At 39.0% G+C, this 26,820-nt stretch overlaps 3 protein-coding genes across 11 annotated transcripts in view; all 3 read left to right on the top strand.

Annotated features, from left to right (window-relative positions):
• larp4ab (La ribonucleoprotein 4Ab) overlaps positions 1–6,626 on the top strand; it is a 13,426-nt gene extending 6,800 nt beyond the window's left edge. For 3 of the 4 annotated variants that reach the window (XM_067504627.1, XM_067504626.1, XM_067504628.1), the window contains exons 8-15: positions 787–999; positions 1,203–1,300; positions 1,677–1,883; positions 2,022–2,073; positions 2,280–2,444; positions 2,541–2,656; positions 2,741–2,819; positions 4,402–6,626. In XM_067504627.1, the coding sequence (XP_067360728.1) occupies positions 787–999; positions 1,203–1,300; positions 1,677–1,883; positions 2,022–2,073; positions 2,280–2,444; positions 2,541–2,656; positions 2,741–2,819; positions 4,402–4,776 (1,305 nt within the window). In that variant the 3' untranslated portion in view covers positions 4,777–6,626. Of the gene's footprint in view, positions 1–786; positions 1,000–1,202; positions 1,301–1,676; positions 1,884–2,021; positions 2,074–2,279; positions 2,445–2,540; positions 2,657–2,740; positions 2,820–3,478; positions 3,543–4,401 lie in introns of all 4 variants that reach the window. The other variant, XM_067504630.1, reaches the window with a different exon arrangement.
• A 512-nt stretch (positions 6,627–7,138) lies between these two features.
• Positions 7,139–15,259, top strand: atf7b (activating transcription factor 7b). 3 transcript variants are annotated; one of them, XM_067504631.1, is made up of 12 exons: positions 7,139–7,234; positions 8,334–8,395; positions 8,753–8,849; positions 9,012–9,139; positions 9,263–9,388; positions 9,864–10,015; positions 11,632–11,728; positions 11,853–11,972; positions 12,119–12,268; positions 12,718–12,906; positions 13,051–13,156; positions 13,305–15,259. In XM_067504631.1, the coding sequence occupies exons 2-12, from the start codon at positions 8,348–8,350 to the stop codon at positions 13,538–13,540; spliced, it is 1,449 nt and encodes a 482-aa protein (XP_067360732.1). In that variant the 5' UTR covers positions 7,139–7,234; positions 8,334–8,347; the 3' UTR covers positions 13,541–15,259. The 3 variants fall into 3 exon arrangements, with proteins under 3 accessions (XP_067360732.1, XP_067360734.1, XP_067360733.1); XM_067504633.1 differs by having other exon boundaries at positions 7,140–7,234; positions 13,278–13,447; XM_067504632.1 differs by having other exon boundaries at positions 7,160–7,234; positions 8,334–8,368.
• A 787-nt stretch (positions 15,260–16,046) lies between these two features.
• Positions 16,047–26,820, top strand: part of dip2bb (disco-interacting protein 2 homolog Bb) — a 35,990-nt gene continuing 25,216 nt past the window's right edge. For 3 of the 4 annotated variants that reach the window (XM_067504621.1, XM_067504622.1, XM_067504620.1), the window contains exon 1: positions 16,047–16,344. In XM_067504621.1, coding sequence (XP_067360722.1) covers positions 16,260–16,344 — 85 coding nt within the window. In that variant the 5' untranslated portion in view covers positions 16,047–16,259. The remainder of the gene's footprint in view (positions 16,345–26,820) is intronic. The other variant, XM_067504623.1, reaches the window with a different exon arrangement.

Raw genomic sequence — 26,820 nt, 5'->3', positions numbered from 1 at the left:
GATCTCAACTTTTTTTTTTTTATTTGGGGATTGTATAAAGTTCCCGTATCACACCATATTAACTTCTTAATATTGAGTCTTATTTTCACTCTGTAGCCTAGAAAGTCTTGTTTTTGTTTAACAAGACTAGTTGTGTTGTCATGTCACTACCCTCAAGTATGGGCGTTTGACTAAGCCATAGCCTTAGGAGTAACCTTGAGATTTGTGTCTACAGGCACTTTATTTATTAAAAAAAAAAGGAAAATCCACAGGTTTCTGATTCGGTGTTTGTCAGAAGTGTTGTACAAGCATATCTCCAGACATTTTAATTACCCTTATCACAGTGTGACATTTGCCTTTGCATTTCAGGTATCTAAGACTTTTTTTTTTTTACACCTGGACTTTTTGACCTTTTGTGCCCTTTTTTTCCCTGATAAAACAAATAGCAGTGACATATTATTCATCTGTCTAAACCCCAGTGATGATCAGTATCGCGCTTGGAAGGACTCATTTGCACTGTGGCTGGCAAGGAGGAACTTTTCATCTTTATCCCTCTCTAAATCTCAATCTCTGCTTCTATCCAACACCTCTAATCTCTTTCATCCTTGTTTGCTCCCCTCCCCCCACCCCCCACCTTTTCTAGTCAGTGCAGTATGGCCCTAATGACCGTGAGATTATGAGATCTGAGGGGACTAAACGACGATGAATGTATTTCCTCACAGGGGCAGTGGAGACTTTACATCTTTAATTATAACAAACACATTTATGACAATTACGACAATCTCCTATTCTTAATTCTCTCCCCAGGCCCGCATTAAAGCCATTAACACATTCTTTGGTAAGAACAGCTTCTGCAATGTGGATTCAAGTTTGTACAGTCAGCATGCCCAAACACAGGCCCAGTATGGTTCCTCGGTCTATATGCAGCAGGTGTACAACCCTCAACAGCAGTATCCTGTTTATCCTGTGGTATCACCCTCCTGGAACCCTTCAGTCATGCCTTATTTTGACACACCCCTGGTGAGAACCTGACTACACACTTTCAATGGTATTGTTGAATTTAAAAGCACTGTGAGACTGTTCTTATTCAAGTGCAGAAAGAATGTCTAATATTGATGTATGCTAGTTTATATGTTAACAGTTTATGCAGTTAACTCAGCAACCCCCTGTCTTCCTGGAATACATTGTGTAATTGTATTTCCTGTTGCTGATTTGATCTCTAGGCACCTTTCCCAAATGGATTCATTAATGGTTACAGCGGTCCCGGGAACTACAAAACAAATTCAAACTCCAATGCCCATCGGCCTTTGAGTCGTAACCGGTAAGTGTAAGGCATAATGACATAACTCTCAATGAACACGCGATATCGGCTTTTTTTTTTTTTTTTTTTTTTTTTTTTTTTGTTACTTCTGTTGAAAAAGGAGTATTTTTACTGGATTATTGTACGTTATTATGTTATGCTAAGTTTGCATCCCCTTACATAGAGTAAAATGTGCTTTCTTCATATTCAATCTTAATAATAATAAAAAGAAAAAGAAAAAAGAACATCAAACTTCTGCATCAAATTGTAATTTTTGATTTCTATTTAAGATGCATCACATTTACCAAATAAATGAATCCAATCCCAGTTTACTCTGTTATTTGTCACAGCAGACATTCAGTAGCTTTGGAAATGTTTGTCTCTTGTGTATCCCCAGAAACCATGGCAAAGGTCACCATAGGGCTGCTGATGTGCTGCCTTCTTCAGTTCCAGGGACTTTATTGAATTGCCTGCCTAGTCCTTTGAATCAATCAGGGACACCAACTGGCACCACATTGTTCTCACTGCCTGCATTAAACTTTAAAGACAGCTCCTCACTGGCCACTATGCCCAGTGGAGATATGAGCAGGGGTGGAAGGGGCATGTGAGTGAACATTATTCTTACAGGTTATGTCTAATGTCTAAACCCTGGTAGCCCAATAAGGCTGCAGTCAGTTCTTCTTTATTAAGTTTATGCATAAAATGTAATTGAAAATTTCCTAATTATTTGCATTTGTTGTAGGAGAGGAAGCCACAGAGGCATGAGGCGGAAAAGAGAAGATGAACATACCACGGTTAGAATATTTCCTGTTTTTAACTGGGTTTGAGATTAACTGAGATTCGACTAAAAAGTATTATTTTCTACATTCTTGTTTAGAATGTAGAAAATAATACTGTTAACAACCAGGTGGTCGTCTTATTAAAAATTCAGTTTATTGTTTTGTATTGTTTCTTCACTTATTGTCTACTTAATTGTAAAACTTTAAAATACAAATTGCAGAAGCCTGTCCCTCTGATGGACGCCAAGGTACCACCTCCACCAAAGTTTGACTTGGCACCTTCCAATTTTCCTCCATTGCCGGGATCTGTGGTCAGTATACAGGGAGAAATTAAGCCAGAGATGCGCCTCTCTGATGTTGTACGTGGCCTTAAGGTGACTAGCAAGGTAAATGTCTTTCCCTTTTTATACATTCTACTCTAGAGCATGTATGTTACAATTATGTAAATGCACATCTTATTTCAAATTTTTGATTATTTCAAGACTGTGAGCCAGGAGGTTCATGAGGCTCAACACGTAGCCATGTCAGATGACTCTGTGACCCAGGCTGTTAAACCCACGCCTGTGTCATCAGAACCAATAGTACCACTACTCACAAGGTAAAGTTTAGTTTAAACTGACTGTATGTAAATAACTAGGGAATATACATTGACGTTAATCAATTTTTTGTTTTGTTGATTCAGTGTTTCTCATGTAGTAAAGGAAGAGCCTGTTTCTCCAGAAGAACCTCTACTGCATCCCACAACTCCGACATCAGAACAGGTAAGTCTAGGGATGGGTTTCGTTGATTTTCGGTGATTTTTCCAATACTGGTGCAAAACCAATACTTTTAAAACAGTTCCAAGGGTAGAAAGTAACTCTTTTTATGTTATTTATGTTTTATTTTATTTTTTATCAGCAAATCATATTGACATTTTGTATTTTTAACTCCATAACATTTATTTGACAGCTTTAGTTACTCAATGTACGAGCTTAATATAAGCATCCGAAAAATGATTTGGCTCTCGCGTTATTAACTACCTGTGAGTACATTGTAGTTAATTAGATGGTAGTTAAAATCAGCTTCACCTTTACCAGTTTCTATTTTGTTCCAAACAAAGACTGAGATATTTATTTTTATGATTTTTTTTTTTAATTACTATAAATTCTGTTGTCATAAATATCAGCTTTTAAGAACTTTGGACTAAATTTGTGCATTTATGCTTTATATTTAAACTGAACAACTTCTGTCTAGAACTTTTGACACAGAATGAAACAAACACACCTGAAAGTTTGGATGTAGCAGTTGATGTCTTCACACATGTCTCAGTTTTATTGCAGTATACTATACAGGAGCTAGAACATGTTACAATTTACCTCCCCCCCACTATAACTACTGCTGTCATCTCTGACTTTATAACTTAATTTGTAGTCCGCATTAGATTGCTAACCTGAGGACAGCCTGCTGTTGTCGCCATGTATGAGGTCCTCAAGGTCCAGACCTGGGTATTGTACAGTGCTTAGAAAACCAAGTATCTTATATGATGAACTTTGAACTTGAAATAAGCGACTATTTACCATTTACCAAATAAAGAGTTACATAAAGAGTTGTGATAGGTCATGTACAAAGGGACTGGTGTTTAGGAGACAAATTAACAGAATATGTTGTTGAAGACAGAGGAGAGGAGTTGAGGGAAAGAGAAGGGGGCTATGTGTCCTCAATTGCAACATTTAACTTGATTCCAATTAATTGCAACTTAGAACTAATTTACACTACCTCTCATCTAGCATACTTTTAAAGCTATTGTTACCCAATTTTGTCCCCCAAAGCATCTTACATATGTAAATCAGGAGACCCACATTTATTGATGACAGTTTTTGGACCTCAGTATTTTTAAACCCCTGCACATGGCCTCACACTGCTGTCTGTTGTGCTTAGCAAAGGGTTACACAAGCTGTTAAATATGTTGCATCCCTCTGCTTTCAGTAGTATCCCATGTGACACCAGATGCTTCATTCAAATTTTTGTTTCATGTTGTAATGAAATTCTTTTGAGTAAAATACAGGCACAACTTTTCCAATTTAGCTTGAGGCATTTTAGCTACTAGCCAGATACGCATCAGAGCAAGTTAATGCTTGTAACGTATGTTACAAGCTAATGCCAAGCGTTAATGCCTGATGTCCATGGCAGCGTTTCAAGTAGTGCTGATGGGTTGGGATACACCACAAAAACTGGGCTGATGTTGGCTTGGTATGACATCGCCTATAGAGTAGAGGCATAACACAAGGCCATTACAGAAACTTTATTTAAACACTGCAGCTTAATCCACTAATTTTTATTCATAAACCAATATTCTCTAAACAGGGGCAAAGAAAGCTCAGCTATGCAGAGGTGTGCCAGAGGCTGGCCAAGGATCCTCCACCAGTACAAATTTCTTCTTCTTCACCTCCGGCCTCTTCTGCCAGCCAACCACTGCAAGAGCTCAAGGTCAACAGGGTTGATGAGCCTCGGCCCAACTCCAGACGCACCACGGACAAACCAGAGAAAGCTGGAGAGAGCCGCTCCCCTCGCCAACCACTTCGCACTTTCAAAGGGACAAATGGCCAAAGGGTCCGAAGCACAGGGTTAAAGATTCGGGAAAATCACAGAAGTCTGAATACTGGCAAACAGTTTCCACCCCAGCGCGGGGCTAGACAGAGTGGAAAGGAACAGAACATTCCCCCAAGGTCACCAAATTGAAGGGAAAAGCAAATATAAAACATAAAAATAAAGTTATATGTAAATATAATTGTAAATAGAAGAATATATATTCTTTGACATGTCAAAGACGTTTTAAACAATTGCAGATTTAAAATTATTTGGAGAGCTGTAAATAGATGTTCCTCTTTGGCAAAATGGATCTAGTCTGCTGACACAGTCTTAGACAATTTGAGTCAGAAAATAATTTGCTAAAAGTAATATGTAATCAAAGGATGGTTTCTAAAACAGACTAAATGTGTAGTTTGAGTAAGGAGGTAGAATATGACTTTATTTCAGTGGTTTGTGTGTTATTCATTATGAGTCCGGGAGTAGATTTTTTTTTTTTTTTTTTTTTTTTTCCCCAAAATTTGGGTTCTACAAAATGAAATGTAAAATCTAAAGCAGAATAATTGAAATGGTGTATGAGTAACTAAAATTGTAAACAGTTTTTAAGTAGCCACATAAACAAGAATACAAAGGTAATGTATTAGTGTTAGTTTCAAAAGTGTAACTACAGGTTTGAATTTGAATAAGCTGCGGTGTTTAAAGAATTTGTAGGTTTGTATAGTCTCCTAGAATTGATGCTGGTGCATATTTACATAGATCAAATTACAGTCTTCACATAATGATACTAATCCTTCAGTAATTTCACAGTTGTCTGTTTGATGTTGTTTATTAATCGATGTTGCTTACATTTAATGTCTATAGGAGTACAACTTATGTCAAAATGGGATTATTTCCAGAGTGAGTTATATTAAGAGGGGAAAATGTACAGCATTAATATCATCATCGTAACATAATGTGGATAGTATTTTCGGTTAATTTTTAGAGAAGGATCGTTTAGACTTATCAGTAACAAAGATATGCATGGGAACTGCTTGAAGGCAATGGATGTTTCGAGGGAATTCAAGAGCAGTTATAAAATTACTTCTTTTCTTTTTTTTTTTTTTTAATCTACATTTTAAATGTCCCGTTTTTTTCCTGCTGTAGAATTGTGTATGTAGAATTTTCTTTCCCCTTTAACATTTTACTTTTCATTGTAGTCAGTGATTTGTAAATTATTGTGTAGATTTTGAGGTTGGAAATGGTTATTGTCTAATCTCTTGAAAACTGAGTTGGATGCTGCTCTGTATAGACAGTAATGGCTCACCAAGGAGCAAATAACACCTGTCCTGGTGGTGATGTTAATTGAAATGTACTACCTTTTAATTTAATGGCTTTTAATCATTAGAGAAGTTTGAATTGGAAAGGTGTTGCACAGAAACATTATATTTCATTGTTTTGTGGTTTTGTTTCACTGACTAATCTGGAGTCCAATTGCAATGAACAAAAGATTTTCATTGATTAGGGAGATGAAAAGGTTTGCGGTAGCTGTTTTGAATCCTGTGCTTTTAAAGAATGTATTATGTGTACACTATTCTGTTTGTTGTAGTCAGTAGGTTTCTCCTACATTTGTAAAAAAAAAAAGAGAGAGAGCTTTTGTTTACTAGTACATGAAACTTATATCAAACCAAATCTTTGGTGCCTTAAAGGTGTTTAACTTCAATAGAGTGCACAATTGTTTAGCACATCCATTGATTAACACTAAAAAAAAAAAGGTTAGATGGTCAAAATACAACATTGTTAGTTTATGACACCATATCCTGTTCACTGTAAATCTCAATTTGTTTTAGGTGGAACTGTATGTCCTTGCTTGCTTGTTTGCTTGTTTGTCCAGTGTTGCGTGTGATTGTAAATGAGGTTTTATTCTTATTTCACAATTGAACTTGGGGTTGCAGATTTCTTTCTCTTAAGTGAATATTTTATTATCGAGCCTGATGTATTAAAATAAAGATTTATTTTTAAATATTCTTGTTTTGTTTACACAATATTACTGTTGGATCAGATGCAATATTGTAATTTCAGATAGTGGATGTATGATTAATATATTGACCAGACACCTAATTGGTGTCTGGTCAATTAATTGATTTTGTTAAATCTTAATTTTAAGATTTAAAATTAAGACTTTTTTTTAAAGAATTTTCCTCTATAGAGCATAATAAATGGGATAGGGACACCTATGGATAGAGAGTGGCCTACTGCACAGGTCTAGAAAGAGTCAACACCTGTAACTCTCAGTAAATAACTTGTAATTGTTGACTTACAAACTTCACTTAAAGTATTTAGGAGATGAATATAATGTGTGGCACACAAAACAAAATTTTTTTTTACAGACGTTAAATAAAGGTTGTAAGGTTAGTGGGAGGATAAAAATACGAAATAAGTGGAATAGTTATGTTCTTCTGATTATTCTATGTCAACGTTTCCTTCTTCATGTCAATCTTGTTACATAATAGTCTACGAAGGTGCAGCTCTCGCGATGTTTCGCCAATGGCAGTGTTAACAACGGCCAGGCAACAGTACAGCAGTACTGTCCGGAGAAGGGAGGGGGGGACGGAAGAGGCTGTTTAAACGTCGGGTGAGTTATGGCATATTTTGGTGTATCTATAAAATTTAATATTTTAATAAATGTGCCCAGTCAGTTCTATTGAAGCACGTGATATTATTATTATTACCGGGGTACCTTAGCTAATTCAGAAGCACATCCTACTTTAGCATAAGCGCGCTAACGTTTAACGTTAGGGAGCGCACTAACTTGGCGGAGCTGTAAATGTGAACTCACAAAATAAGCTAAGCAAGCTTCGAATAGCAGTTAGCTTTAGCGTAGCATAGCTGGATGTACAGTCAGTGGCACCTACACTAAAATTCTTTGTTTTGCAAGACGTATCTGAATGCTCGTCATCCATTTTTAGTTTCCGCGATTTTCGCTTCATGGTTCGTTGTGATGACATGCCCGTTAAGTTACAGAAACAACGTTTTCTCGTTGAGGCTAGCCATAAGGTGATGCTAGCGTGCGGCCCTTCTCTCATAAAGTGAGAGTTAGCCAAAGAATGTCCACCTAGCTTAGGGTTAACCCACCCATTCTCCGTAAGCTAAGACACCTAGCCAGCTAATATTACATAGCCAAACGCCATCAAGCCAGCTAACGCCAGTGACTTGATGACACTATAGGCTAGGTTACATGGTAGTTTACTCTGGCTCTACTGCCTCCTGGTTTAACGCCAATGCCTAATCATCCTGACTGAGTTCAAAGCAAATCGTTCAAACAGGCCGCTAGTATTCCACCTAGGTGTTTTCACCTATAAGAACAGGGTGTGTTGACGTTTTAGCGTTAAACGTTCTTGTGACAGGTGAACTCGAACAATTAATGGCGCAAGCACTGATTGTAACGCTAGTTTTCAACAGGTGCATGATAATGCTGTCAGAAAGACTGATGCTGCAGGTTGATACATTGGTTGTTTAAAACGAAGCTACAGTATCTTAAGATTATACAGTGAAATAGTATTCTCTGGGTAAAAATTACCAACAGTCAATTAGAACAATATAGACACGTGAAACACTCGGTATCATTCAACCTCGACTGTGTTTTAGTCATCAGTTATCTGATAGCCACAAAAATAAAACAGATAACCAACAGCTTTTTTTCTTCTTCTTCTCCTTTTCGTTCTCTTTTGCAGAACATTTGTCTGAGATGGGGGATGATCGACCTTTTGTATGTACTGCCCCTGGATGTGGGCAGGTAGATTTCTCAATGCATTAATTTGTTTGCATATCAACAAAGTGTTTTCATTTGACACCACTGATAATCCGGCTCTGAAATTTGAAACAATTATTTGCTCTTTTACTGTTACGTGGGCTCACGGCAATAAAGATAACTTTAAGGTACCATTCACTACTCTGGTACTGTTCAAATACCAGAGTAGTAGACGATGACCAAGCACCAATGACAGTGCTTTTATAGTGCTCTTCCTCATTTTGCACTTTCTGCACTGAAGATAGATGCCATTTCTAATCTTAAATCAAATTGGTCAGGATTATACACTGGTACCACAATTACCTACTTTATTGTTCGTATTTGATGTTTTCTTCTTTGCAGAGATTCACCAATGAAGACCATCTGTCTGTCCATAAACACAAGCATGAAATGACATTAAAATTTGGTCCTGCCAGAACAGACTCTGTTATCATTGCAGGTAATGAAATTATGATTTACTTTAGGCTTTGATAAATTAAGCTAAATAGTTGTAGGAGTAATTATCAGTCCTCTGAAGTGTTGATATGCTACACGGATGTTTGTTGGGAATGAGAGCTATTTGTCTGAGCCCTGTTGGACTAAGGTAATCCATGTTTTGTAGATCAGACTCCTACACCCACACGTTTTCTGAAGAACTGTGAGGAGGTTGGGCTGTTCAATGAACTGGCCAGTTCCTTTGAACAGGAGTTTTGCAAAGTACAGGAAGATGAGCAGAGGACAAAACACTTGGTGAGAATATGAATGAATGTACATGTAATGATAGCAAACTGCTCTCCCCAAGCTTTGAAATCAGAATTCTATCATTTTAGATTGTCTGAAATCTTCATCCTTTGTCCACTTTTTTACTCTTAGGGTCCACCATTACAAACACCGTCTGAAGTAAAAGATGAAGATGAGGGCCCTTTACAAGTTGATTCTTCCCCTCCTGATAGTCCAGATTCCTCCTCCAGCATGTCAGACAATAGCAGAGACTCAAGGGTAAGAACCAATGACAATGCTTCATACTTGTATACTTAATTTAATTCTTGGACATGTTTTACATAGTTACATTTGAATGTAACGCGTAGACTGGCTCAACACGTTTATTTCGAAGAACAGGATACACAAAGTTATCACCTGCCATCTCACCTATAATCGTGTTTAAAAATAAAAAAAAGTTAAACATGAAGCTAAAATAAACTAAAACAAGATTATTATTTTTTGTAAGACCAACTGAACTGAAAAACTAAGTAATATAAAGTGGAAAAAGCATGAACAGAAAAGTAAACTCTTACGTTAGTCAGCAAGCAGAGGTATATCATGGCATGCATAACAAATTATAATATATTTATTTTTTCATTAAGGTGTGGAAAACATTATTTTTTTTTAATAATCATATCTGTTTATTAGAACAAAGGAACATTTCATTGAAATGACAATGGAAAATAAATGGTATTGTTTGATGTATCAACAGGAGATTCTCACAAAGCCCAGCTCTGCCCGTACTCCAACTATTGTGCGTCCGGGTTCTCTTCCACTTCGCCTGAGTAATGACCCATTACACCCAACTCTGCCATCTCCAACATCCGTCATCACACAAGCTCCACCCTCCAACAGACAGCTTGGGTAAAGTACAGTATGTTCAAGTAGTTATTTGCATTTTTGTAGGTTTAGAATCCTTAAGTGGTATTTCCAAAAGTCAAATGTGTGTGGAGGCGGCATCAGACCTCTGCAGATTTGTGTCACTGCAGTTCTTCAGATATTCACATTCTTCGAGTCACACAGATTTTTGAAAGATTGATTATATATTACAGTATAAAGCCAGATTTTAGTGTAGGCTTAGTCATCCTAAACAGGGATTACTTGCCAGTCTATTGCACATGTGTACTCAAGAGAAAATGATCAATGCCTACCTACTGTGTGTTGGTCTCAACTGAGTCCATGTGTCACACAAATGGTTGAAATCTTTTCTTCAGCCAGTCCATAGAATCTGTGATGCCCACACCTTAGAGGGCTGTTCCTATTCTCCCATAATCCTGGGTTACAGAACACAAGCAACAGCCTTCGTTGGGATCGAATTTTACTGGCACCCTTAACTTAATATTTGGTAGCACCCCCTTTGGAAAAGAAATGACTGAATCTATCGCCTCCTCTAACCATGAATGAGTTTCTTACACCTCTCTACTTGAATTTTGGACCGCTCTTCTTTTGCGAACTGCTCCAAGCCATTCAGATTTAAAAGCCTTCTCCCAACTTCTGTTTTGAGATCTGTCCACAGGTGTACTATGAGATTCAGATCTGGACTAATTGCTGGCCATTTCAGACCTCTCCAGCGCTTTGTTTGTAAGCATTTCTGAGTGTGTTTCGGGTCATTGTCCTGCTGGAAGACCCATGACATCTCATGGAGACACAGCTTTCCGACAGTGGCCACTACATTGCGCCCCAAATTTCTTTGGTAATCATCACATTTAATGACATGGTTCACAGAAAAGGCATCCAGTGCCAGAAGCAGCAAAGCAACCCCAAAACATCTTTGGACCTCCACCATGTTTGACTGTAAGGTCTGTGTTCTTTTCTTTGAAGGCCTTATTTCTTTTTCTGTAAACAGTGCCATGATGTCCTTTATCAAAAAGCTTTACTTTTGTGTCATCTGTCCACAATATATATTCTCCCAAAAGGTTTGTGGTTTTGTCACATATGTTTTGGCAAACTCCACTCTCTACCCTGTGTCTGCAGATCAGCTTGAATTTCTTTGGATGTTAATCGGGGTTCTTTATCCACCATTCTAACAATCCTTTGTTGGAATTTTTCATTAATTTTGCCCTTCCGTCCACGTCCAGCTAGATTAGCTACAGTGCCATGGGCTGTAAACCTCTTTTCTTTTGTAAACCTGAAATTGCGCACAGTGGACACAGGAACATTAAGATCTCTGGAGATGGCCCTGAGATTGTAGCCTTGATGCTCTTCAGTGCATACGCGCAATGGTGGGATGAACCCAGTAGCGATGGCTTCTTTGAGGGAAAACTTGTATAACATGGAACCAATCAAACCCTTCTCAAATTAATAGTCAATTCTCACACAGAAGAAGCTTAGGATGTGCCACTACCAAATCTCATTTGCACTTGAGATTCCAGGTACATTTAACACTTTCAGAGTCCACCAATGGGGGGGGGGGATGCATGTCTTGCCTTCAGTTCTATCTGTATTTTGCAGTCATTTACAAATGTTATTATTATCAACAGCTCCCCGACAAGTTCTTACCCATTGGTGAGGCACCTTCCCAATGGGCAAACTGTGCCTCTCCTGCCCAGTCCTGTGCAGGTGACTTCAGTTATATCTGTAAGTACTTTTCAAAACTGTCAAAAGCATAACAAATGTTAAGGGACAAGATATTTTATACACTTTGCCGTATTTAGTTTTTTTCTCTCTCTTACTCTGTATGACTGTCTGTTGAAATGTGAAGCTTGCGAGGCACAGTGCCACAGTGCCCAACATCCCTGGGATTCCAGGACCTCCACTTGGGGGACCAAGCAGTGGTTCCTCCTCCCCCTCTGGATACAATCTGCACTCTGAGGCCAAAATGGTGAAATATCACTCTGAAAGCTGCTTTACACGTTTATTTGTGTATTTGCTTTACACTTATGTATAAAGTGTAAAGCAGCTTTGTGTTGATTTCATAGAATTAAGCTCAATATTAACAACTTAGATTGCTGCCTTTTTTCTTTTAAGCGGTTGAAGGCAGCTCTAGCTCATCAGGGCGCAGGGGCACAAGATGGAGCTGGTGGGAGGGCAGGTTCTATCCCTGCTGTCCCCCAGCGGCCGGAACATAACCAGCAGCCCACTCAAAACTCTGATGCACCATCACCCGCACAACCACAGGTAGTATACATTGCGTATAAGTCCAATTTCAAACACTCCACTAAAACCAACACTTAAACGCGTGTGGTTTTATAATAAACCTTTGTGTGATATGCACAAACCTTTGCACAAGGCTACTTTTCAGCCAACCTGTATGTACTCATACAGAGAATCAAGTATAGTAGTGAAGAAATGTTGACATTTCAGAATCTCTTTAGTCTTACATGTTTTAGTTAGACAAACAATTTGTAATAAACAAAATGTGACTTAAAATTTTGTTAAACAAAATAATGTAGTGCAGCACTAAACAAAACTTGACACAAGGCATTTGCCTTTGAGGAAAGGCTCCCTTTTTGTGACAAGTTTCTAAATGGTGCATGTTTATGTAATTCATTGTGAAACCATTCCCACATCAAGGACATGACTGTATCCTAAATCTGATAACTTTTTCTCCCTTTCTCTTTCCAAAGGTGTCCCCAGCTCAGCCAACAGGGGGCCGGCGGCGGCGAGCTTCAGAAATGGATCCTGATGAGAGGAGGCAGCGTTTTCTAGAAAGAAACCGGGCAGCAGCCTCCCGTTGCAGACAGAAACGAAAGTTGTGGGTTAACTCTTTGGAGAAAAAGGCAGAGGATCTCGCCAACATGAATGTTTCCTTGACGGTGAGTGTTCCATATCTCTGGAGTGTACATCAACAAATTTAATCACGCTTGAAGATTATCTGATAAGATGGTACACGCTACAAATCATTTGTGTGCTGTTTATTTTTTTATTATCATTTTTGTTTGTTTTGTTGTCACCACCAGAATGAAGTAACTCTACTTAGGAATGAGGTGGCACAGCTGAAGCAGCTCCTTCTGGCCCACAAAGATTGCCCTGTCACTGTCATGCAGAAGAAAGCTGCCTTCTTAGGTAACCATTTGAGGTCATGAGTTGGCCCATGAACTTTCAGCATTGTCTCACTTGTTTTGTCAGGATCCATCTATCACTTCATCCCTCTAATGTATTTTTTTTGCTCGCTCACCTCTCTAAGGGTGAATGTTTCTTTATCTGTCTTTAGCTGCAGGAGGAGAGGAAACCTCCACGGATACTTCATCTGAACCTATCAGCTCCCCGGCGGCAGTTATCCGACATGGACCATCACCGCCCGCCTCCGCCTCCAGCCCTGGGCCCACAATCAATGGGCTCAGCGTCCGCGCTGCAGAAGCGGTTGCTATGTCGGTTTTGGCCGGCATGGGGTCTGGCCAGCCGGGAGGGGTCGTCATCGCAACGCAACCACAGTCTGCTCCAAGATGATATGCTGAGGCAGGTAGCCTATATGAACTTGAGTGGAATTTGGAGGCCGGACTTGTGCAAAGTGTTTAAAAACAGGGACCTGCCCCCGGACTAACATGATGTCCTTCCCTCACAGTCAGTGATAATCACACAAAGACATGGAACAGTGCCTCAGTCGGTCCTCCACTCCCAGCAGGGTCCCTGTTCAGAGAATTGTCGTGTCTTTGTGTAAATATGAATAACAAGTCGGACACTCACTCTGCAGGGTTTGGAGACACTTCCTTTTCAGTAATGACTGGAAATGGTTTTAGATCAGGATGAAAAGTGTGAATGAAAATTCTTTGTGTATATCACCAATTTATTTTACTTTCACTTTAAAATCCAGCTCTGGTCCAGTTCTTTCCCACACGCTGGTTGTGATGCAATTGATTTCTCTCCAGGATGACAACTTTATTTTAAGAGATCCTGCATCATTTATTTGTAGGAGGGGGTCTTTATGCCTGATACTGTTTGTTCTCAAAAGGTTTTGCTGATGCAGTGACAATATAGTGAATGACTGGCTGATTGATTCCAGTAAAAGGCAACCTGGAAAGATCACAGTGCATTTTTGTTTACTTTTTAATCTGTCCTTTACTTTTGTCTATTTTTTTCTAAGTTAGTTCTTCTTGAATACACGTGATGGTTTTGTGAGCCAAGCACTTAACAAACCAAACTCTAGATGTGTGCACAGTTTACCCTGAGTGTCTGCCTGCATTTTTTTTTTTTTTTTTTTTTTTAACTATCAAAATTCAAATCCACTTAAAATGGAGTTCATGATATAATCATGTATGTATCAAACCCTATTGACTGCATGCATTATTCAAGGCTGAGGAAAACCACTGTTTGTGCTTCATCATACTATCACTGGTTATTGATCTGCATTTCTGTTTTTAATGTTTAATTACTGATGCAAAAATTTTCCTTATGTCAAGATTCCATCCTCAATCCCAATGTTACACATTTAAAATGGTTAGCTTTAGAAAGCCTTCAAATGATAATCAAATCTAATAGAATTTAAATCATTTACCCAGACATTTCAGTTAAGGAAAGAGTAGTGCAATATATTTTTCTATTGAAAATCTATGGTCTTGCATTTAGCTTACGTGTGTAGCCCAGCCACTGAAAGAGGTTTGGTCTATTTCAGTAGAGAGCTAAAGTTATTAGGTGAGCACGAAGAAAATGTGAAAATGAGTCTTCTTGAATTAGGGGGACTAGGTGACTAGTACACATCTGTAGAGAATTAAAAATGTACTAGACCTGGGTGCTTTCCAACATTTGAAAAGCTGTCTTTTATCATGATATAGGTAGATTTAATACTTGTGCAAGGTGCTTCTGTTGGAACTTTTAAGTTTTGAAATGCAGATAATTTTATAGCACATTGTACTTCCATCTACTACTGCTTTTCCCGATGTTGCTATGTGTTATTTTTGTTTTTTTAAATGCCATGCCATTGTTTTAAGAAGTGTGTGTGTGTGTGTGTGTGTATATTTTTTGTGAACAAGTTTTTTTTTTGTTTGTTTGTTTTATTTTTTTTCCCTTTTCTGTCGATTGTATGGCCCCATTGTTAAAGGCCGTAAATATCTTTATAGGAATGGAGGGAGTTTGGTGAAATACTCAGGCCTCAAGATGGTAAATTTACTTGTGTATAGTTTCAACTAATGAAGAAGTCTCTTGCAAATAAATTAAAGGTTCATCAACATATTTGCACCCAGTTTGTGCCTCTTATGTAACACTAGAGTCACAGAATAACAATCCAGAATTACCAGAACAGCTTCAATATTTTATGTCTATGGATCACATGATTTTATGTATTGTCCAAATTAGCAGTGAAAAGGTCTGATTTCTCCCTCAGGATTTGAAGACCTTAAACAAAATACGTGTTTGATTTAGATTTATAAGGTCACCAGAAATATTAGTCCAAATAAGCGAACAAACATGCCTGTTTATTTTTATTTTGCAGCCTTCAGCAGACGGAGTTTACCAAATCAAGTAGCTATGTTCTAAAGTTACATTCATTTTTATACAAAGTTCCTTCTTCATTTTGTAGGACACTTTCTTTGCTGGGTGCAGCGTGTCAGATTGCTGAAGCCTCTTCAAGGTTTCTGAAGTTAATGTCATTTTGCACAAAATCAACTCAGTGAATTTTGTCTGTCGTCACGTGCATTGAATGCCCAATACGAAATGATCACCAAATATGATAAAAAGACATTGTCAGTATGAAACACCTGATGGTTATTTTATATTTGTGGGCTTATCGTTTGGTTTGAGACACGCCTACTAAAGTGTATTCTGTATGTTATTTAAAATGTCAATAAATATCTAACATTTTGAACCCTGAGCACTGCGGAAACTTTGACTTACCTGTAGCAACAGCACCTTTAGCAAGGCTTTAGGTGAGTTGGGTTTGGAGGACTGCCGTGTTGACTCCCAGCTTTAAAAACGCAACAGCAGAGGGAGCAGAGAGACTATTTCCCCACCATCCTGTCACAGCAGTCACCATCAGCCTTAGTCATGTGACTGACAGACTCCTCTGGCAAGTTGCTCCCATCTCCCACAGTCATGGCGGTGTCGGGGAGTCGCGAAGAAGAACTAAACCCTACCATTACTACATCTTGATTTTTCTGTCTTTGGTTCATGCTGGATCGTACCTGCTCTCATCCGAGAAATCACAAACGTCCTACAGGCTGCTGTGCCTCCAACGATGGCCGACCGTGGCGTTGATGTGTCCGCTCTGCCTAAAGAGGTCAGGGACCAGCTGGCGGAGTTGGATCTGGAGCTATCCGAAGGTAAGGTCTCCATACAGCGGGTTTAATATCATGAAGACCAAAGTTTAGTCTTGATCCTGAGCGCGTTTAGATGAAAACAGCCACGTACAGTCGCCCTGTGTCCGCTGGTTGAGACTCTGTGCTAGTGTATCGGATCAGAGCACGACTACAACAAATGTGGAAAACACACTGACCTCCTTTGCAGGGTTTATCATCAAATGTTGCCTATATGCCACATATACGAGTGATTATTTGCATAGGCTGCGCCGTATGCTATATTGAAATGTTAATGTTTGTAATGTTGCATATATTAGTATTTTTCCCCTAGTGCTCTTGTCTTGATGCACATAATTATCTTACAAGTTGCTTGTCATGACGACTATACATGCATATACAATCTGGATGCAGAAATTGGGTCAAGTATGTCTTCCTTGTGTCATCCTGTCCTGTTTGTGCAGCCTCAGTGGATACTAAATGATGCTGTGGCACCCTCCACCCCTTTGCTGTGCTGCTCTCACATCCTGAGCATTGAAACAGCAGCAGATAGCTACAGGAAGGGTATTTGTTTTGTTGGAATGACTGTAAGAACAGGGGATATGGTGCTGGCTGTTATGCAAGTCGTCTCCTCACACTGTGAATCGCAGTGCAGTGGCCTGATTGGTGCTGTGTAGTTCTCAGGTGCCCCCAGGGTGGATGAGTAATTTTATGTTTCACTTGAAGAGACGTGCAGGGGGATGTATGGGCCTCTCACGACATCTTGGTCCCTCCTGCATCCCAGACTCACACAGATACCTCAAACTGTCCAGCCCATGTAGGAGGACAGGTGAAGCTTTAAGTCCTCTGATGTGGAAAGTGTTAGTCATTGTACAAAAACCGACTCAGCAGTGTTTTCTCTTTCAGTCATGAAAAGGCAGCAGATCCCAGAGGACTTGTTGAAGACTTTAAAAAAGACCTAGCTTTCCTGCACACCCAACTGTAGATCTTACTAATTTACCCTTTTGCTCGTTCCAGGTGACTTTATTATCTTGAGAAAACAACTAATAACCATGGGCATTTCTTTCTTGAAATACAAGCTGCTAAGACAATTTTTTAAAATAAGTAATCAAACTTTATGTCAAGTTCAGTTCACACTGTTTACAGTAAAACTTCAATCGGAAAACACATGACCCTCGCCTCCTCCTCTTCAAAATTATGCAGTCATACTACTATCCTTTATAAATGTTAGACGATATTAGTCTGTGTTTACAGTATGTATTCAGGGTGTCACAGAGCGCAGATGTAGCAGCTTTGACCAGAGCTACAGTCGAGTTGAGTCTGTGTTCTGATAAATAAAAGGCCACACTTAAAAGTGTGATAATGGAAGAGGGATGTTCACTGTATGTTCATTTAACGTGGGTGAGACACAGTGGATGATGGGAAATCATTGCATAATCAAGTACGCAATATGGATCAGAACACAGTGGTTGTATAGTTCTAACCATTATTTTCTTGTCATGACTAATAATTATGTGTAGTAATGAACCTGGTGTAGGTTCTTGTTTGAGCACTGTTGTATGACAACAAAAGTCTTCCTGTGTTGTTTTTCTTTGGGGGGGGGGTCTACAGCTGTGCCTATGTAAGTGTCATAGATCCCAAATGGTGTTTGTGGAAGTATTTACATTCATTGTGCTTAAGTTTTGAATGTCTCAAGTCTGTAGATAGGTTTTATGTCAAAGTCTTTGATATTTTAAAAAGACTGAAAAAAAACATGTATTTAGTGATGTACAATGGACATTCTACTGGATTTACGGGATGATGCAGCACACCTTTAATTATCAGTTAATATTACTGCAATGAATGACCCATTTAGACTAAAACGATGAAATAGGGTGGAGTGGTTAGCGCCGCCGCCTTATAGAAAGAAGGTTGTGGGTTCACACCCCGGCCGACTGTGGCCTTTCTGTGTGGAGTATTCATGTTCTCCCTGTACTTGCGTGTTTCCTCCGACAGTCCAAAAAACTGGACAGTTAAGTTATTCTGTAAGAAAATAATGGATAATAAACTGAAGTGGCAGTGCCCAGATCACAGGAATTCAATAATAATTGGACAGAGAATCAAAATCTAGAATCCTATTTATCTTCTGTTGATCTCCACCCATGACTTCACTGGAGCTGCCTTCAGCATTTGCTTGTTGTGGGTTCTCACCACCACCACTTGGCCATATGTTTAGGATTGTTTCCCAACATCACACAATGCTTCTATAACATTTAGTCGAATTAATATGTATACATTTCCTCATGATACTCATGAGCATGGGTTGCTTGAGTACAGACAGAGTTACCCGTGACGTTTATTTTGGATTTTAATGCTAAAGTGTGAGTGACTGTTAAAGTGACACCCCCAGAGTCTGGTCTACCATTTGTAACCTAAACTCACCGATGATTGTCATGGTAATAAAGAGGCTTGCTACTGTCCAGATGCCCTCCTCCTGTATCCACGTCTCATAAGGCCTGCTTAATGGCACTTTACCTGTACAAGTCTGATAGCACAAGATGAGCAGCAGCTGGCTGCCCAATCAGTCTGAAACTTTCTCATGCAGATCTTTTACATGGCAACAATCACCCCATTGTTGTCCCCATAGAGGGGACTCCCCTGGCAACAAACAGAGGAAAATATGCATCAGCATCAGCAGTTTTTTCAAAGCAATAGTTGTTGGCTGGATTGGCTGCATGTCAGAGAGAGAGAGAGCAACTGAACCTACTTTAACCTCTGAGACTGTAAGGACACAAAGAAAGCCATTGAGGGGATCAAAGTCTTGGTGTTGAGTTGGACTGGAATTTAGAGCACTGAACCACAACTGTTTAAGCTGCTCTGCTTGAGAGTGTGTGGGCCTCGTAGTGACCAAAGCTCCCGTATTTTAATTGTGTATGTGAGGTAAAAGAGAGTGAAAATTACCAGAGATAATGAGCAGAGGCTGTTCACACAGAAATGTGTCTGTCACACAGAGTCATGTAGTGAAAGTTGGCATTCACTGTCTGGTCTTTTTTTACTTAGTCAAATATTTACTGATATTCATTTAATTACAATGTCAGTTTTAGCCTGCAAAAAATACAGCCACACAAAAACAACATAACTTCTAAAACGTTTTAGAAACACTATTTTGGAAACACGAACATGCTCAGAGTAAAAATGATACCATGCGGATAATTAGCAGATAATTTAGTGTACTAACATGATAAAATTTGTTAAATATCTGTAAGTACAAAGTACTGTTGAGTCTAATGGGAATGCAAGTTCTGCAAAAGTTTTGCATATAATCTGATTATAAAAAGTTGAAACTTTATGGCAATCCATCGAATAGTTGTTGGGATATTTGACTCTGGACCAAGGCAGTGGAATTACCAACAATGTGGGATCGTATGTAATCGTATGCAAAGTATGCAATCAATATCCACCCCTGGCCATAAGCCGTGACGCATGCCATCTGCTCTCTCTCATTGTAATTGTGTAAGAGGTTGGTCAGTAAATGCATCACATGGCTAATAAGGCAGGCAGTTCTTTATAGATTTCACAGTATTTAGATGTAGTAATTTTGTGTAATGCTTAATTTAATCGCTGTCTCAGCCCCCTGTTTGAACCTTCTGGGCTGACTGAGGTGTATGTGCAGATTTTCTAGTGAGTAGCATCCATCATGCTGCGGCTCTGTGATGCTACTGAACGGAGGTGGGTTTTCATCTCAGCGTCCGTGCTATCAGAGAGGGAGAGGAATACGAGATTACAGTCCAGCCTGCATCTATCAATCTAGGTCACAGAGCATCAGGGGGCAACATGCCTGGCTCATGTAGCCTGTGAGTCACACTGGGCCAGAACTGCTGCTGGGGATCTCTCCCATCCACCCACCCTATCTATCCACTGCCGTCTCCCTATCTGTCAGTTTCCTGTTTCCCTCTACCGCTGTACTACTTTAGTTTGCCTTCCCTTCAAGATAAATAAGACATGTTCTTAAAGGGCAACACCAACAGTATTCTATAGTTATCTCACCTTTACCAGTTGTCAGTTGTCTGTCTCTTCTCACAGCACTTTCTGATTTCCCTACCTGATCGGTGGCACTCATCTTCCACCCCACTGGTTCCTACTAAAGACATTCTCATTTATACATGTGTTACAAATATATTTAGATTTATTTTTTAAAAAGTGACTAATTTCATAAAACAGCTGAGCGTTGTGGTATTTATCAAATGTCATTCACACGGGATTGAATTGTATATTTGTTGGCGACTATTTTCAGTCACATATTAATAATTAACATTTGTACGTGTGAGCGTGTGCAGTATATGTTGCTCAAAATAAAGAGCAGGTTTTTAATCGAATGAAAGAACACCTGATCCCGTTTAATAGTCAGGATCATCAATGTGCTTTTAGTCGTTTTTGATAAATACTGGATCTCTGTGCCACATTAGGGCCACACAGTCTATACTTGACAAAGAGAAACATTTGTAATATCGTCAGTCTCGTCCTTTTAAAGCTGATTGATCAAAAACATTGGTTGTGCGTATGTGTGCATATGCATCTCTGTGTTTACACATGCATTTTCTACATGCATGTGTGCACCAAGACAGAGACAGGATGGACGCTGTTTTAGCCTATCTACTTAAGAGCTCATTAACTGCTGCATATAAGCTGTCCTCTGATCTCCAGCAAGTGCTCCAGGCCACAGACTTGATCTTATACCACAAAAAGAAGAACGCCTTTACCACCATTGTAGCACAGAACACAAGAACTGGATTAATGTTTTTGCAAATGAATCATGTGTATTAAATAACATCTTGTGTGTCCAATTTCATCACGCGGACAGAGCTACACAAAAGCACATCAAGTATGCACTGAAGCTTTGTGTATAAAAATGACTGAATAATTTAGATGAGAATGGGGCACACACACTGCCAGCTTGTAGCTGAGCCATCTCATTTTCAAGTCCACAATAATCTGCAAGTGGTCTCTCAAACTCATCTGACTTTAAAGTCGAGCTTCACCAAACCCTCTGATCTTCCGCTGATCAGTGTGTTTTGTTAATTTTGCAGCTTGTAACTAATCATAGCATAACTCAAAGAAGTGAGTGCTAGAGTGAGAGAGGAGTAAGTAGTGGTCAAGTAACTGTGCTGTTCACTGAATTATTAAAAGGTGCCACATGGAAGTAGCTGCACACCAGCTAATACAGTGTCATCCAACTTTATTTTTATCCTTTATAAAAGATCAAGACTATGATAAGATGAAGTATCATCTTGAGTTTTAAGATCAGCTAAGGGACATTTTCCCCATTTTTCTGACATTATGTAGACTAAAAGTTAAATTAACTAACAGATCACTGATAAGCTATGATTTTAAAAAAGAATAATAACAATAACTGTAAGTTGCAGACCAAATCACAGCCAAAGTTGACATTTTCATATTACTTTCATATTACTTGTTTTGGTTGAACAACACTCCAAAAGTCCAAAGGATGTGGGGGTAGCAAAAATACAAAACGTGTAAAACAAATCACTGATTGCTCACACTTAAAAGGCCGGCAGTGCTAACAATAACATGTGCACAGCAGCTTGCTCCTGTCTCACTCTTCATCTCTTCAATGCTTTAAATGCCTTTCATGTGTCAGCATCCGCCCTCATCCAACAGTGTATCATCACCATGGTTTTAAATCTCTTGTTCCCTCATGCAGCTTTGCATGGGCCTGGTTACTATGGATACGGCCCATAAGGTGCCCCCATGCCTTGGCCCAGCCTTCTGCTTACACACACTTTTATTTAAAATTTTCCATAAACACTTTCCAGATTAGAACAGCCATATGCTTGAGCCACACACACTGTAACACAACGAATGCTCTCCTAAGCTGTTAATACCATTATAGAGGAAACATGAGGTTTCTGTCATCCATTAATGGCAAACGCTGCTCCAGGCACAGCAGAGGACTGTAGCTGTTTGTATCAGTTTGGAGGATGCAACCTTTAGCTCTTTGTATCCCATAATACACAGCATCTCAATCATGCATTTAGGGAGTCGTTGTCAACATGTAAAATCGGAGAATACACATGGGACTAGTTGTGTATCTGAGCTCAGATGGTTTAACTATTTGAACCAGTCTATATGTTGCGACCAGGTGTTTGAGAGCACCCACCTGTTGATAAAATTACAAATGTTTGTCTTATTTGGAGCAGAGATGCAGGTTCACAAACTTTCATAGGCTGCATCGTTCACCGAGGGCTGCTTGTTCGCAAAACAAGATGTAAACATGACCTTTCCATTTATTTACAACCAACGTTCTGGTCCTTGAGAAGTAAACTTCACAGCCTCACAGGTCATGTAGTGTAAAGAAGTTGAATCAATCTGTATTTTCTATTATTTCTATCAGTTTCTTGGTTAATTGGAGAGTAAAATGTTATTATAATAATTTTTATTTGATTATAATCCAGGTTTTACGTTATATTTTTCTGTTCTCTCTGCTAAAACTCATCTTTTCTAAATATGTTTTTCCACCTATAGCTCCTTTACCTTTTTTAAGTATTGAATACATTATTTGAGAAGACACTCCTCAAGGCATTTTCTTAAAAGCGTTTTCTTTGCATATGGGTTGGGTCTGGATCTGTTGCGATGGTGGGCCTGTTCAACACACATTGTGTGTGAAAATGGACAGTACAAATAAGCTTGACATGATTTAACTTGACTGGACATGACTATGTGGCATCTGCTCATCACAGTTCAATGACAGTGACATGCAAGTGTTTTACACCTACATGCAGCTTTTACAACATTTCCTACAGTAAATCTGTCACCTCGTATTGTGTAGATGGTAATGGGAAAAAAAAGATTCTTTTTCAGAGTTAAAATTAGAGACATACATTTCACACTTGTCACGATTGTTGAGGCCCATTTATATGCCAGTGTTTAAATTCCACTGGAGGATATGGTCCAGTAGGTGTTTCATAGTGTTTGTAACAGCTTTTTTTTTTTTTATTACAGTTTGTAATAGTAATTGTTGAAGAGTAGGGTGTGGGGTGGTGCAGGAGGTAGACGACAGCTTCTGGCTGAGTCACAGCGTCTTTTCAGTCAACATGTTGCTGTTCTTTGTTCTTCTGCTTCGTAACCCCTGTTATTACTTAAACTGTCCCTCACTTAAACCGTGTTTGTGTGTGTGTGTGTGTGTGTGTGTATGTGTGTGTGTGTGCGTGTGTGCATGTGTTGTCCCTCCCTGTTGATTTTAACAAGATTGTGGAGTGAAACATGATTCACTTTCTTACCTGAGTTGGCCACACCCTGCCTGATATTTCAGAGACAGAGAATCACTTGCAGACCTGGGGGGAGGCTTTGGGCTCTTTTAAAGCATTCCCTTCACTCACCAATGCCTGCAATACCAGTTTTACTGTCTTGAATAAATATATATAGACATATAACCTAATAATATTATTAAACTTAGTGCAACCTGAGAGCCAATGCTTATTATCTCAGGCTGAGTTTTAGGAAATGATGTATGAAAGAATGTGCAAGACCTTTACAATATTTCCATACAATGCATATAAAATTAAATGCACGCATAGCTTTGTAATACTTCACTTAGAGTTAACATTATAGTTTGAGTTATAGTTTGAAGCATTCTGATGCCAAAGTCATATACTTGTAATTTATAAATACAGTAGATGCTTGAGTGAGATTAAACTGCCAAATGTAACTTTCATCTTTCAAATGAAAAGTTAAATTACATTATGCTGAATGGATTTGATTGTGATCTATTTTACTCTCAAGTAGCTGTATCACTGTACCACAAGTCAGCCACCTGTTTGTCTTGACTAATCTGCTATCCTATATGGGCATGCATTAGGAACTCTTCGTGCTTTCCCTGACATTTTTGTTCGTTCACAAACGGAAAGCAAGTATACACTTGCTCCAACACAAGCCTGCTTTTCTACTACCCATCTACTGTATGTAGCTGTGATTATTCAAGAGGTGTGTTGCTAAATGTCATCCTCATGCTACTTCTCACAAAGACTAAAACCTAACCAATGAATGATATTACAAGTAAAGGTTGTTATGTAGTGGTAGACTTATCTCATTTCCCTAAAATAAAAATGTAACTGGATGTTTTCTGCCAGAGATCTGGTCTTGGAAAGTTTAAGACTGAATAGTGGAGCACATTACATTATCCTCCAGATATGCAAACATGCATGTGTGTGAAAGAGTTAGAACGATAACATCATGTATTTCCTTAATTTATGCAGCATTTTGTTTCCTAAGCTTCACGGTAAATCACTGAATATGTTAGTGACGTGTCCTGCGTGTGTGGACACAGTGAGTGGGTGATCTTTTGGCCAAGTCCGATGCACATGAGTCGCTGTGAGGTTTCAGTAGGATGTTTCATTAAAATATATATCAACTCAACTAATGTCTAGAGAGCACAGTGCCACACACAGATGAGACATACTGGGGTTTCATATCTTATATTGTTGTGTGTGTGTGTGTGTGTGTGTGTGTGTGTGTGTGTGTGTGTGTGTGTGTGTGTGTGTTGGATTAGTAACAAAGTACTGTTGGTATATAACATTCAGAGCATCACAGCTGGAATTTAATGTTGCAACATCTCCTCTTCAGGCCTTATTGAAATTGTCTATTTTCTGTGAGAAAACAGCTGGAAACCCTGGTTTCTCCCTGTAATATTTAAACGTGTTTTTAGTGGGTCAGTGTTAATGTGTTTTAAAGGTTTTCATGAGAAAGCAACTGAGTGAGACATGATGAGGAAAGGAAAAAATCAGGTCGGGCAACTAATTACTATTCAGACAGAGGGCCTGTGGGGTAGAAGGGGAGAGCAGTCTGCTGCAATTCAAATAATCTGAGGCTAGCAAGTGATAGAGTGTACAAGGCTGAGAGAAGGAACAGATTTTAAGTTTCTCCCCTCACATTGTCAGAAAAGAAAACGTATACTTGGAGGTGAATAAAAAAGTCTTTCTCCAACAAAATAAAAGTGAGACAAATGAAGAGCACCTCATGCAAATCCTGACTGAAACGCTTGTCACTAAAAAGGTTTGTGACCTCCACTATTAGCCCAGCCATGACTGGGTCACTGTGAGAAAGTGGGTTAACAAGCGAGGCCTCCATCATTTCAGAGGAGCAGTGCTTTGCCTTTTAAGCACATCTCTGTGAATGTTTTATGTGTGAACAGATAGGAACGGACTCTTGCCTTCGATTTTAAATGGATGAGAGAAAATGCATGACCATTTGTGTGCTAAGAAACTTTTCTACCATCCAAGTCTACTCAAACAGAGTTATTTTTCTGTTCGCCAGTTTTGCATTTAGGTTTAGCCACCCAGCTTTTCAAGAGGTTGAAAAGCCCCCCCCTCCCAATTTTTTTTTTTGTACTTCTGCAGAGAAACCGCCTGTTCATATAAGCTTAAAATGAATCATGTGACTGACTGAGGCCAACTGTACTGTTCATGCATTACTTATGAACGTGTTTGCTTTTCTTCCATTTTCCTCAGGAAAAACAGCGTCAGTCCCTGAGTAGATAAGTAGTGTTGGAGTGGGCTCTCAGGCGATATCCTTCAAACACGAGCGCTTTCACTTTACTTAGCTTATTTGCAGCATGTCAACAGCGCGTAGATGTGCCATTTACTAAAATATTGCTTTGCTGTTTATTGAAAACTGTTGTGAAGATGTGATAGTTGTGAAGATGTTGCAAAATCTGATCAATCAGTGTCAAAATGAAATGGTCGGATGTTGTTAATATTTCTACAAAGTTGTCCAAAGTAATGACTCCAAGCAATTTGCACTGTAAACTAATAAAGTTAGTATTTTAAGTTTTTGTTTTGACCATTCTCTGATGTTTTTGTCTTTTGTAGGCTACAGACTAGGCTACTCTTGCCTTTTATTTATCTTATGACACCACATCACCACCAGTACTACAATAACAACAGTTTCAGTGTCACAGTTTTCTTTTTCGATATTATTGTGTGTTTTTGTGATGTCACGCCTCTTAAAAAAACTGACTGAGAGAGCATGTACATTTTACCTGTGCTAATGGTAAATATTAAACTTGACTCAACTTGACTCGGGTTCTGACATAATAAGCATTTCTCATCAGCTCCTGAACTATGACATGTTGAAATAATTGTCGGTTGTTTTTTGGCCCCTGCACATTTTTGTAGCAATGTTGCCATGTTCTCAGATTTACTATAAAGAATTTTCTTGAGTACAGTGTTATCATAACTGGTTGAAATGACGGCTAAAGTTATGATATATTAAAGCAGAATCATCCTTAAATATTTTGACTGTATTCATTTTCTTCCCAGCTCTTGGTGTGAACTGCATGTAGATGTATGACTGGCAGGTGCACACCTGTTTCAGCATGCCAGGAAATACTCACCTAATCTGGTTTGTTTTACTCTGATTTGTAACTGGGGAGACGACAACAGTGGCCTCAATCTTTTATCTGAGCAGCTAATTAGGATTAAAGCTCAGAGCTGCAACTGCAGAAGAGTC

The sequence above is a fragment of the Channa argus genome, chromosome 5, assembly GCF_033026475.1.
Source record: "Channa argus isolate prfri chromosome 5, Channa argus male v1.0, whole genome shotgun sequence".
Classification (NCBI taxonomy): domain Eukaryota; kingdom Metazoa; phylum Chordata; class Actinopteri; order Anabantiformes; family Channidae; genus Channa; species Channa argus.
The sequence above is the reverse complement of the archived record's forward strand: the minus strand, read 5'-3'. Positions and strand labels throughout refer to the sequence as shown.

Excerpts from the sequence above, each read along its gene's own strand:
- atf7b (XM_067504631.1), top strand. The coding sequence starts at position 8,348 with ATGGGGGATGATCGACCTTTTGTATGTACTGCCCCTGGATGTGGGCAG. Across the intron at positions 11,729-11,852 it reads AGGTGACTTCAGTTATATCT|CTTGCGAGGCACAGTGCCAC; the intron begins GTAAGTACTTTT and ends TGAAATGTGAAG. Across the intron at positions 12,269-12,717 it reads CATCACCCGCACAACCACAG|GTGTCCCCAGCTCAGCCAAC; the intron begins GTAGTATACATT and ends CTCTTTCCAAAG.